The sequence below is a fragment of the Oryctolagus cuniculus genome, chromosome 18 (genome assembly GCF_051225735.1).
Source record: "Oryctolagus cuniculus isolate XC-2025 breed Fujian yellow rabbit chromosome 18, ASM5122573v1, whole genome shotgun sequence".
Lineage (NCBI taxonomy): Eukaryota > Metazoa > Chordata > Mammalia > Lagomorpha > Leporidae > Oryctolagus > Oryctolagus cuniculus.
This window is the reverse complement of record NC_142884.1, coordinates 42436569-42450221: the sequence shown is the minus strand read 5'-3', so window position 1 is coordinate 42450221 and position 13653 is coordinate 42436569. Positions and strand designations below refer to the sequence as shown.

General features: G+C 42.5%; 1 protein-coding gene across 2 annotated transcripts in view; it reads right to left on the bottom strand.

Moving 5' to 3' along the window:
- The window catches only part of LONP2 (lon peptidase 2, peroxisomal), a 107762-nt gene that overhangs the window by 73901 nt on the left and 20208 nt on the right, over window positions 1-13653 (bottom strand). For both annotated transcript variants that reach the window (XR_016224841.1, XM_002721344.6), the window contains exon 7: window positions 6105-6363. Coding sequence is in view for 1 of the 2 variants with exons in the window: in XM_002721344.6 (XP_002721390.3) it covers window positions 6105-6363 (259 nt within the window). In the remaining variant the exon portion in view is untranslated. The remainder of the gene's footprint in view (window positions 1-6104; window positions 6364-13653) is intronic.

The following is a 13653-nucleotide window of genomic DNA, read 5'->3' as shown; positions in this document are numbered from 1 at the left end:
ACAATCCTGCTGCTTAATAAAGAAAAAAAGAAGCATTAAGAGATGCCCAATGGAAAGTCTTGCAGGAAAAGTTAACAGTGGTTATTTCTGTATGGTAGAAAATAATGAGAATTTTTTTATTTATAAAATTTTCTACCAACAGTGGTGTGTATATGTGTGTGTGTGTGGTGTGTGTGTGTATCTCAAACCAGAACAAGCAATAAGCTCAGAGGAGATCCTAATGATTTCAAAAAGAAAAACAGTCCAAGGAAGTAAGACTGTCACACAGTGTGTATAAACACATCGAACTGTCAGGACTCCAGTAGTCACTCCCAAATCTTTCTAGGATAATTAGAATGGATGAACTCATCTAGAGCACTGCATAACTTCCAAAATATAATCACATTTTCATCTTACTGAATTCAAATAACATTTAGCACTTACTATATTGAGCTCTGTGCTAAATAAACATTATAAAGCGATACAAAGCAGTATAAGATTAAATCGCCCAAGTATGTATTTTTTGCTGAATATTCCTTATCCAAAAGTCCTGGTACCGGAAGTATTTCAGTTTTTAGATTTTTTTTTTCAGATTTTGGAATATTTGCATATATACAGTGGGATATATTGGTGATGGGACTCAAGTCTGAACATGAAATCCGTTTGTGTTTCACATACACCTTGTGCATACAGCCTAAAGGTAATTTTATACAGTATTTTTAGTATGCCTTTTTGACTATGACCCATCACATGAGGTCAGATATGGAATTTTCCACTTTTGGCATTATGCTGGTGATCTAAGGTTTTGGATTTTACAGCATTCCAGATATTGAATTTTCACATTAGGGATATGAATCCAGTATTTATGTTTTATCTCTGCAGCTGTTATGTTAGAAATGCCAGTGCCATATACCATTCAACAATTAGAGCACCATAGTGAGTGGTCAGTTTAGAGAAGAGCAAGGTGACTAATCTCATATTAATGGAGGAATAATAGGCTCATTATTCCTATTTAATTTGGGAGCCTAGTCTGAGGTCTTAAAACACACCTGTTTTAGAAAGGCCAGGAAGAGCTACCTGGAACTACAGGCTCTAAGGAGGGCAGTGAGCAAACTGGTATACTATGATTAAAAAATACAGAATGTCTGCAGCTTCAGTTATTTTTTTCTTGTAGGGACTAATAAAACAGCTAATTTATTTATAACTTCTGCCGTTTCAGGTGGCATATGAAAACCACAGCTTGTTTTCCTTCTCATCTTGTTTGAACACCGAGCCAAGGATTCCTTATAATGATATAATTTTATCATCTGAACACAAAGCTGGTAACATACTTCCAAAGAGTTAATATCAGCAGTGACTTGAGATATAACAAGTATCTTTTATCAAAGAACAACTCATGACAAACAATCATGAAAACTGATTTCATAAAACATCCTGAAAGAGGGGTTTTCATCTTATTACTGTGAAGAGACTGAATTGTTTAAATGTAACAGTCACATGTGTGTTTCATCATCTCCCCTACTACATGGTAAGGTCCTTATGGGCAGGATCTGTGTCTGAGTCATCTTTCTATCTCCCATAACATCTTTTTTTTTTTTTTTTTTTTTTTTTTTTTTTGACAGGCAGAGTGGACAGTGAGAGAGAGAGACAGAGAGAAAGGTCTTCCTTTGCCGTTGGTTCACCCTCCAATGGCCACTGCAGCCGGTGTGCTGTGGCCGGCGCACCGTGCTGATCCGATGGCAGGAGCCAGGTACTTATCCTGGTCTCCCATGGGGTGCAGGGCCCAAGCACTTGAGCCATCCTCCACTGCACTCCCTGGCCACAGCAGAGAGCTGGCCTGGAAGAGGGGCAACCGGGACAGAATCCGGCGCCCCGACCGGGACTAGAACCTGGTGTGCCGGCACCGCAAGGCGGAGGATTAGCCTAGTGAGCCACGGTGCCAGCCTCCCATAGCATCTTGAATGAATATTTCTTGAGTGAAAAAAATGTCATATTTAAATATAAAAATTTAGCCATAAAACCAGATCAAGGGGCCAATCCCCATGGAGATGAGCCCAGTGAGACGTGTTGAGAGGACGGCAGCTGCGGGAGCTGGCACGGGGGCACAAGCACTGCCCACTGCTCCTCGGAGGTGCTCAGAACATAAGCATACACAACGCGCCAACGACGTGCAGGCAGGTGACGACTGTTCTTCTGGTTGAAGATTGACATGTGAACCAACCCTTGCTGCTGCTTCCCTCACATCACTTAACTCTAAATACATATCCGCAGTTGTTTCCAAAACGAATTCTCAACTTATTGGCACCTTCCTTCACATAAACAGGTACTTGTAGCAAAAGGCTAGCGTCCCATGCAAGGGAAAACAGGAAAAGAATACACAAAAGCGAGAAAATAAGCAAGGACGGTGACACAGAGCAGCTCTGCTTCTCCTGGGCTATTTTAAGGCTGCAGGACAGTGGTGCCTACTCAGAGGCTGAGGAAAACAAAACTTTTCGTGAACTCTAATTGTGAGCATGTGATCAGTCCTCAAATGCCGAGACCTGGCTCTTTCTCAAATGTCTCAACCACTGCATGGAACTCCACACATTCTCATGGATGCCACCGCGGCTGGGCCCTAATTCTCCAGGGTTTCTCCTCCGTGCCTCTTCACCGTCACTTCATCACCTTGGGAGGAGTGCACACTGGCATTACCTTCTCCCCAGCAGCCCCACCCCACTCCACATGGCTGTCCAAACAGGTTTTCAAAGAAAAATCTCCACCTGGCTTTAATCATTTAGAGAGTGGTAGGCAGTAAGTTCTCAGGCAGCACAAGGGCAGCTGGCTGTAGTGTTCTGACACAGGGACACCAGGGAATACGTATCAGCAAGCTAATCTCACACCAAGAAAAAGTTCAGGCACCATTCATTTGGCAATGATCACATCCCCTAAGCAAATCATGCATTTCTAAAAAGGTTATGTTTACAAATCTTTTCAGGTATGGCAATGGTGACATAACCTCCTTCTACAAAATATTCAAAGTAAATTTTTTATTTTCCTTAATCCTCTTTTTTTTTTTTTTTGACAGATAGAGTTATAGACAGTGAGAGAGAGACAGAGAAAGGTCTTCCTTCCATTGGTTCACTCCCCAAATGGCTGCAACGGCTGGCGCTGCGCCGATCCGAAGCCAGGAGCCAGGTGCTTCCTCCCAGTCTCCCATGCGGGTGCAGGGGCCCAAGCACTTGGGCCATCCCCCAGTGCCTTTCCGGGCCACAGTAGAGAGCTGGACTGGAAGAGGAGCAACCAGGACTAGAACCAGGCGCCCATATGGGATGCCAGCGCCACAGGCAGAGGATTAACCAAGTGAGCCATGGCACCGGCCTTTCCTTAATTCTCTTAATATAGTCACACAGAAAAGTACTCTCACTGGAAAAAACTGAACAAATTGTATGTCAGTAAAGATTTAAAAGCCAGAGTTGTTTAAATCCAACAGATTGATAAGATGTGAACAAGAACCATGACATATACTGTTCACCACTTGGCAACAGAAAAACACATTTTTCCAGAATTCTGCCCAGAAATTAAATGATACTGAGAATGGGATTTAGAATTCAATTTAAAAATCTAGTTAAAGCTTTTAAAAAGTCATACTGAAGCTTATAAATATAAACCTGTGCTCCTGAGAATCTGAAATTAAAATAACATTAAGCTAATTTTGAATGAATGTACACTGCATGCCAGGCACTGAGCATGGTTTGCAAGTCCTCCTGAACAGACAATACTACCAAGAGAAGAAGCAGGGACAAACTGCTTATGTGTCCCGTGTCCCCGACACCAATTCCATGCAACATGAATTCCATAAACACACTCTCTAAATACCATCAAATACTTACACAGCATTAGACCACAGACAAGAAAAGAAATAAACAAAAACAACCAAGGGTGTTAAGTTATGTGAACGAGGAACACACCTCAAAAATCCTACAGCTCAAAGTACAAGATTTAGGCCCTAGACACAGCTTATCCAAGACCGGTCCAAAAGTAGCAACATCAAGTTCCTTACAAAAAGAAACTACAGCCTCTAGTGGCACACTTGAGAATAAGAGAGCCTAGCAACAAAAACCATCTCTTTATAGTCTCAGTTCTCTGATTAGAACTGCTCACTGCTTATTTATTGAAATCTTGGGAAGATTCTTCTTTGATGCACAAGTATTGTAAATGAGCAAATAGAAGAGACCAAAAGTAACCATTTCTCATGGAAAAGTTTCTCAGTTTCCTATTCTCACCTCAAGTCAGAGATCCTTGTGAATAACAAAAACAGAAAGTAAGATGTTAATTAAGCTTCAATTCTTTTATAAGTAATTTATCATTCCTACATGTTTACATTTCTTTGTAATTTTTATTTATTGGAAAGGCAGAGAGACAGAGAAAGAGACAGAGATCTTCCATGTGCTGGCTCACTCCTCAAACACCCTCAACAGCCGGGGCTGGGCCAGGCCAAACCCAGGAGTCTAGAACTTAATCTGGGCCTCCTATGTGGGTGGCAGGGACCCAACTACGTGAGCCATCACCTACCACCCTCAAGGTGTGCACCATCAGGAAACTGGAATCAGAAGCAGAGTGGGAACTGAAATCCAGGTGCTGTGATATGGAAAGAAGGCACCCCAAGCTGCAGTTTAATCACTGAGCCAAACACTCATCTTTCTACATTTTTAAGTATTCTACATTTAAATGTTCTACGTTTAAAAATGTTCTTTAACATACACTATAGAGATGTATTTTCTCACAACTTAGAGCTGCTATGAAATCCTTAAACAGGAAATACTTCCTAAGGCATCTTCCAATCAGACCAACAGGGGGCTCAGAGAGAACAGACCAATGAAGAGGCAACTCGGATTCTAAGACTGTCAGATCATCACATACAGTTCCTACAGCTTAATGTAGCTTTCACAGAAAATACAAAATGCAAAGGTAAGCCCTAATAATTATGCTAACCTTTCTCAATACTTATGTTCATAATACAAAGCTGCCTTCATAAGACAAAGTTTAAGTTCCAGCAAAACAAACATGTTCTCAGAGATTCCTTATCTCCCATCTGCCCAAACTACTGCCATTATTTTTTAAACCCTAAGAGTTATGGGCCATTATTTATGGAATACTACCGGTCCATGCTGGTGCTGTGGTGTAGCGAGTAAAGCCTGCAGTGCTAGCATCCCATATGGGGGCCAGTCCGAGTCCTGGCTGCTCTGCTTCTGATCCAACTCTGCTTTGCCTGGGAAAGCAGCAGAAGACGGCCCAAGTCCTTGGGCTCCTGCACCTGTACGGGAGGCCTGGAAGAAGCTCCTGGCTCCTGGCTTCAGATTGGTCCAGCTTTAGCCACTGTGACCATTTGGGGAGTGAACCAGCAGATGGAAGACCTCTCTGCCTCTGCCTCTCTGTAACTCTGCCTTTCAAGTAAATAAATAAATCTTTTAAAAAAATCATTACATTCAAACAGAATTCCAAGAAAGCTGAGGCACAGAGTAGCTATCTACTGTCACACCAGAATCAAGGCTGGTGGGTATACCATGACACTCAGAGGCTCTGTGCTAGCCAAGTCTTATAAATACCCTTTCCATTCAAGGTACCACATGGAGACATTTAAGAAAAATACTTGGGGGTGGACATTTAGTACAAGGGTTTAATTGTCACTTGGGACACCTGCATCTAGTACTGGAGTGCCTATGTTAAAGTCCGGCTCTGCGCCCACCCCCAGTTTCTGGCTAATGTGCACCTTGGGAACAGCAGGTGATAACTCAAGTAGATGGGTACCTGCCACCCACATGGGAGACCCACATTGAGTTCTAGCTCCTACCTTTGACCTGGCCCAGCCTGAGTTGCTGTACACATTCAGGGAATGAACAAAGGGATGGCAGATTCTCTGTTTTTCAAATAAAGAAAAAATTCTCATAGATATGAGCAGTCTTCAAAGAGTTCATGAAAATGAGTATTAAGAAAAAAATCTATGTGTGGACTTCAAAGTTTTTTATACCAAAATAAAAACCTGTAAGTCCATTTTCCATGAACTTTTTGAAGTCCCCTCACATATCCATACGTACGTATTCAACTAAAAGGGAAAGACAATCAGAGATCAAACAGAAGAATCCTACCTGTGTCCTCGAATGTCAGACTGGTCACAAACTCCTCCAAGTGCGATCCTGTGGAACTCTCGACCCAGAGTCTTGGCCACTGATCTGCCCACACTTGTTTTACCAACTCCAGGAGGGCCAACAAAGCAAAGAATTGGGCCCTTCAGGTTGTTTTTCAGCTGCCTGACTGCCAAGTATTCCAGCACTCTTTTCTTCAGTTTCTCCATGGCATAATGGTCGTTGTCCAGAAGAATTCGGGCAGCCCGAATGTCTAGGCGGTCTGTCAAAACAACCCAACAGAAATAATTTGAGCACATGGAATTTTTAAGTGAAGAATTCCTTTCAAGAGGGAAGAGGCAGAATATTTTTCAAAAAAAGGAGGTGATAAGAACCTGGAGCCTTCCCAGTGAGTCTTCAGTCTTCAGGGAGACCTGCATTTGGTTTGGTCTTTCTGCTTAAGAATTAGTGATTAGGGGCCGGTGCTGAGACCTAGCATGCTAAGCCTTCGCCTACAGGGCCAATATTCCATATGGGCACCAGTTTGTGTCCTGGCTACTCCTCTTCCAATCCAGCTACCTGCTGATATGCCTGGGAAGGCAGTGGAGACTGGCCAAAGTGCTTGGGCCCCTGCACTCACAGGGGAGAGCAAGAAGAAGCTCCTGGCTCCTGGCTTTGGATCAGCCCAGCTCTGGCTGTTGCAGCCATATGAGAAGTGAACCAACAAGTGGAAGATCTCTATTTCCCCCTCTCTGCAACTCTACCTCTCAGATAAATAAATAAAAAAAAGATTTAGTGACTACAGAAACACTAGGCAACACTTAATCAAACACGCAATGCTCAGATCATCCGATTTGGAATAATTTCCTGAATATACATTATTTCTCACAAAAACACAATTTCTACATATTTATTTATGTTGGCATTTTTTCCTTTAAAATATTTTTCTATTATAGTCGTAATATACATTAATTCCAGAAAACCCGACAACACTAATAAAAAAAGAAGAAAATAAGTCATACATAATCTCATATCCCTAAGAAAGTATCACACTTAAATTATGGTATGTGTTATTCTAGGCTGTGTGTACACTTACATACCTTTTTTTTTTATTTATTTTTTTAAGATTGATTTTTTGATTTGAAAGAGTGACAGAGTACAAGGGAGAGACATGCAAAGATCTTCCACCAGTTGGTTCATTCCATGAATGCCCATAACAACCAGGGTTGATCCAGGCCAAAGTCAGGAGTGGAGAATTCCGGTCTGTCATGTGAGTGGCAGGGATGCAGCTACTTGAACTGTCATCCACTACTTCCCCAGGCACATGAACAGGAAGGTGAGTCAGAAGTGGAGAAGCAGGATTTGAACTGGCACTCTTTGATAAGGGGTGGAGGCGTCACAAACAGTAGCTTACCTGGTTGTGCCACAATGACCACCTCAACATTAACTAGTTTAAGACAGGGTTTTACGGACTTTCAAATGTAAGAGTTTTTTCACTATTATATAGCAGACAATTTTCAATGTGACATGTATTTTTGGGTGACATTTTACGGCTACCTAATATTTCATGATTTAATCTGCCATATTCATTTTAAAAATCCCCTATTGCTGAACATTTAGGTTGTTTACCATCTTCACAATTACAAAGAAAGCTTCAAGGGCAGGCATTTCGCCCAGTGGTTAGGACACCCATGTCCCACACTGCAGTGCCTGGGTTCAATGCCCACCTCTGGCTTGCGACTCTGGTTTCCTGTTAATACAGACCTTGGGAGGCAGCTGTGACAACTCACCCACACAGCAGACCTGGAGTGAGTTTTTGGCTCCTAGCTCTGGCCCCTCACCACACCTGTTGTGGGCCTGTGGGGAGCACACCAGTAGATGGGAGTATACTGTCTCTCTGCATATTTTTTTTAAAAAAAGAGTTTTTCATAATATATATATATCCTTATAAATCAATCTCTACATCTAGTTTTCCTTCAGTTGATCTTCCACAAACAGAAGTGGTAGGCAAAAATTAAAAACAGACATTTGCCATTCAGAAAAGTTGCATTGATTCAAGTCTCTCAGAGGAATATGTGCTAGGCTTTGTTTCTAGGCCTAAGCTTTCATCAAGTTTAACTAATATGCTTTAACACAAAGTACTCAGGTTAAATATGAGCTCCCAGGAGTCAGGATGAAGTCATCGCTAGGCGGCTGCCAGGAAATCGCACTGCCACAGGATCCCACAGAGGGTGGAAAAGGAGGAGGAAGGGAGCAGCACGCACAAGTCTACCCTCCCCACCAGTTATCTGAAATGTGGCATGCATTCTTCCTAAAGGGAAAGAAATGGACTTAGATGTCAGTTTGGCTGCCAAGTTAGTCCATAAAAAACTAGCTGAGCAATTATATATATGTATATATAATGTAATTATAATGTTATTGATTTTATTAGAGTCCTGGGTGGGTGATTTTGAAAGAGAAGAATAAAATTTTCCTGGCTTCAGAACCCAACCAATTATATAAATAAGTAAAAGAAAGTTTCATACTTGTTTCACTAATGTCATCCTTGACTCTAAAATCTATCACAGTAAACAGCAAACCTTCAGACCGATCTCATTTTAAATAGTTCTGAATATCTGGCTGGCGCCGTGGCTCACTAGGCTAATCCTCCGCCTTGCGGCGCCGGCACACCGGGTTCTAGTCCCGGTCGGGCGCCGGATTCTGTCCCGGTTGCCCCTCTTCCAGGCCAGCTCTCTGCTGTGGCCAGGGAGTGCAGTGGAGGATGGCCCAAGTGCTTAGGCCCTGCACCCCATGGGAGACCAGGAGAAGCACTTGGCTCCTGGCTTCAGATCAGCGCGGCGCACCAGCCACACAGCACGCCGGCCGCAGCGGCCATTGTGGAGTGAACCAACGGAAAAGGAGATCTTTCTCTCTCTCTCTCTCTCTCTCACTGTCCACTCTGCCTGTCAAAACAAAAATATTTCTGAATATGAAAAAATGCTAGTCCCACTAGAATTTATTCTAGTTTCACAAAGATGATCCAATGTTTCTTAGGTTATCAATAAACTCATTATATTACCACGTCTAAGGAGAGAAACCTTCCATCAAAATATCATTCTGTGACTAAAAAGCACTTGTCGTAACACATCACCCATTCCTGATTAACACATTTAGTAAGTTGATAATAGAATTTTAGGCAATTTTATTCTAGAAAAGACCAAAAACTGTGTGAAAGAATTTCATCCAAGAAATATATGCCAAGTAAACACAATTTTAGAACTTCTCTCCATTCCATCTTCTTTTTAAGATTTATTTATTTATTTGAAAGGCAGAGTTACAGAGAGAGAAAAAGGGAGAGAGAGAGAGTCTTTCATTCACTGGTTCACTCCCCAAATGGCCCCAATAACCAGAGCAGGGGTGGGGGGGATACAAAGCCAGGAACCAGGAGCCTCTTCCAGGTCTCTCACAGGTGCAAGAGCTCAAGTACCTGGGCCATCTTCTGCTTTTCCAGGCACGTTAGCAGGGAGCTGCATTGGAAGTGGAGCAGCCGGGACTCAAATCAGTGCTCATATGAGATGCTGGTGCTGTGGGTGGCAGCTTAACCAGCTATGTCACAGCACTGGTCTCCCTCTCAATTTTTCAACAAAGGTGGCTGGCGCCAAGGCTCAATAGGCTAATCCTCCACCCGTGGTGGAGGTTCTAGTCCCAGTTGCGGCGCCGGATTCTGTCCCGGTTGTTCCTCTTCCAGGCCAGCTCTCTGCTGTGGCACAGGAGTGCAGTGGAGGATGGCCCAAGTCTTTGGGCCCTGCACCCGCGTGGGAGACCAGGAGAAGCACCTGGCTTCGGATCAGCGTGGTGTACCGGCCGCAGCGGCCATTGGGGGGTGAACCAATGGAAAAAGGAAGACCTTTCTCTCTCTCTCTCTCTCACTGTCCACTCTGTCAAAAAAAAAAAAAAAAAAAAAAAAAAAAAAAAAAAACCACACACACACAAATGTAATTCCTATACTACATGTACTGTTTTCTTCCTTTTCTATAGAGGATATATTTTTCTGATTATTCTTTGATCCGGGATGCATGCTTCCTATTTTGAATATTACTTCTTACAACAGCTTAAAACATACTTGAATATAAATTTCTCTGTTTACACCTGGAAGACTAAAATGGTATCTATCGGCTCCTCTTATTTAAGCTGGAAAAATCAGCAAACTTATTTTCTCCAACTCTTTCTTTTCTGCTTTTGATATATCTCAGATGTCTACTTAATTAGGTAGCCTTATCTTCTAAGAATTATGAATGACATTTTCACAATATTCTAACCAGGCATAAATTATTTAGACCTAATTCTATACAGAAATAGTTTAGGAGCTCAATGTGATTCCTTTTATACCACAACTAACTCATCTTCTGTTCTTTGTTGAAATGCTAAACAACGCAAAGTATTTTCATGATGGAGATGTGGGATCTACACACCTCCAATGCTGCCACACATGGACAGTTTCTGAGAGTCCCATGAAATGTTTCCCTTCATCTAGAAGGCAGTATTTTGTCATGACATGGAAACATGAAATATGTTTTCACTCTTAAGACAATGGGTGTTACAGATTTATACCTATGTCAAAGCATCAAAATGTGCATATTACATATGTAGTTGACTGTATATCAATTACATCTCAAAAAAGCTGCAAGACAAAGTGAAAAAATTATAAGTATTGAGAGATAGTTTAAAAATGTGCAGAGTGCTATCTCAGAAAAGAGTTAGAGAGAAAACGGCAGAGGAAACTCTACATATCAGAGGGACACTGTGGATCAACATGGAGGGTGTAGATGCATGCAACTCTGGATCGCAGCAGCCGAGAGCCTCAGCGCCAGCTTTGGAGAGTGAGGTGAGACAAGACTGCAGCAGCCCAAGCCATTGACAATCAAGCTGCGGGAAGATGCTGGCATGAATCTGGCTTGGAACCCTGTGGGGTACAGTATACCTACCAACCTAGAGGGGAAAGGAGGGGGGCATGTTTCTCTCTCCCCAACCACCTGGCACCAGTGTCCCGTAACTAGCCGAGAGTGGGCGGGCGCCATTTTGGACATACATAACAGCTGCACCAGCTTGTGTCTGCACCCCTAGCAACCAGCCAAGAGGAGACACCTGAGTCTGGCTGGGAGCACTGACAGAGGGCTGGGTGCTCATGACTGTGCTCATGACTTGTGTGCTGGGACTGTCAAAACACTGTGGTTGCATGTGAGGGTGCAGGGTGTGGCTGGGTCTCCGGGTAGACGCCTTGGGTGGCTCCACACGCTTGGGGCTGATTCCCTGGTGAGGGTCATTGCTGTGGGATCTGTGCCCACACCAAAGACTGCACAGATCCTCTGTGTGGTTGTTGTGGCAGCACAGATGAGTACTGTACCCCCTGGAGCTAGCACGTAGGAATTGGCCTCCTTGGAGGAGAGGTGGGCATGAGACTACACCAACGGAGCTGAACAAATCTCTACTCTCCACTCTGATTAAAAAAAGAGAGAGAGATTTACAACACCCAATTTGCGTGTCACCTAGGACACTCCCCTCACCCTGCAGCACTGAACAGAGCTCCCTGACCACATCCAGCACATGCAGACACTCTACTGTGCCATAGTCCAAAGATAAAAAGAGGCATAGTCCAAAGATAAAAGCCATTACAGGGGGAAAACAACAACAATTATCTCCACAACTGCCCAAAAATAAACACAGCAATTCAAGAAACAAGAATAAGGAAGATAACATGAAGCCCCAAAGGAACACAACAACACTTCAACACTAGAATATGAAAATGAAGGCACTGAAGAAATGCTAGAAACAGAATTCAAAAAATTGATAGTAAGATTAATTAGAAGCAATCAGAAGCAAATCTACAAACTAAAGGAATCCAGACATGGCATGAAAGAAAATTTTTCTCATGAAATTGAGATTTTAAAGGGAGATCAAAACAAAATACTGGAAATGAAGAATTCAATAGAACAAATTAAAAATGCAATGGAAAGCCTTAACAACAAAATTGGTGCGGCAGAAGAAAGAATATTCAAGTTAGATGACAAATGTCTGGAAATTTTACAGTCAGACCAAAAAACAGAAGAAATCAGAAAACTAAAAAAACTGTGTTGGAGATACATGGTATACTATCAAATGACCCCCACATACGGTCTTAAGAGTTCCTCAAAGTGTGGAAAGAGAGAAAGAATTAGAAAGCCTTTTCAGTGAAATAATTATAGGAAACTTCCCTAATTTGGAGAAAGAAAGGGATATCCAAGCACAAGAAACTCTAGAACTCCTAATAGACATGACCAGAAAAGATCTTAACCATGACACATTATAGTCAAATTTTCCACAGTAAAACATATAGAAAAGATTCTAAAATGTGCATGAGAGGGGCTGGTGCTATGGCGTAGCGGGTAAAGCTGCTGCCCATAGTGCTGGCATCCCATATGGGTGCCAGTTAAAGTCCTGGCTGCTCTACTTCCAATCCAGCTCTCTGTTATGGCCTGGGAAAGCAGTACAAGCTGGCCCAATGCCTTGGGCCCCTGTATACTCCGTGGGAGACCTGGAAGAAGCTCCTGGCTTGGGATCAACGCAGTTCTGGCTGTTGCGGCCAACTGAGTGAACCAACAGATGGAAAACCTCTCTCTCTCTCTCTCTCTCTCTCTCTCTGCCTCTCCTTCTCTCTGTGTAACTCTGACTTTTAATTAAATAAATAAATCTTTTAAAAAAAAGTGTGCACGAGAGAAATGTCAGATTACTTCCAGTGGATCTCCAATTAGACTCACAGCTGACTTCTCATTGGAACCCTACAGGCTAGTAGAGAATGGCGAGAAATATTCCAAGTCTTAAGAGAAAAAAATGTTAATCTAGAATACTGAACTCTGCAAAGTTCGCATTTATGAATGAAGGTAATATAAAGACCTTTTATAACAAACAGAAATTGAAAGAATATGTCCAGCATTACAAAAGATGCTTAAGGATATACTACACACAGAAACATAGTCATCATTATGAAAGAAGGTGAAGACAAAAATTCTCCTATTAAAAGTACAAAGGAAATCCAAAGTAAACAATAGGAATATTTACGGAAAATGGACATGTTGTTATGGACAAGTTGTTACTTATCAATAGTCACCTTGTATGTAAATGGCCTCAACTCTGCAGTTAAAAGATACAGACTATCTTTTTATCCAATCACATCATAGCAACTAGCTATATGCATTACTAAGCACACTGAACGGTTCTATCCAGATGGGGGTGGGGGCTATTTTTAACCCGAATACTTTACCCCACATAATTTAACACAAATATGCTTCATCCTGGGCCCTCTTTCAGATTATATAAACATTCACAATGGTCCTCTGTAGGTTAATAGGCTTTTTTTTTTTTTTTTTTTTGACAGGCAGAGTGGACAGTGAGAGAGAGAGACAGAGAGAAAGGTCTTCCTTTGCCATTGGTTCACCCCCCAATGGCCGCTGCAGCCGGCACACCACGCTGATCCGAAGCCAGGAGCCAGGTGCTTCTCCTGGTCTCCCATGCGGGTGCCGGGCCCAAAGACTTGAGCCATCCTCCACTGCACTCCTGT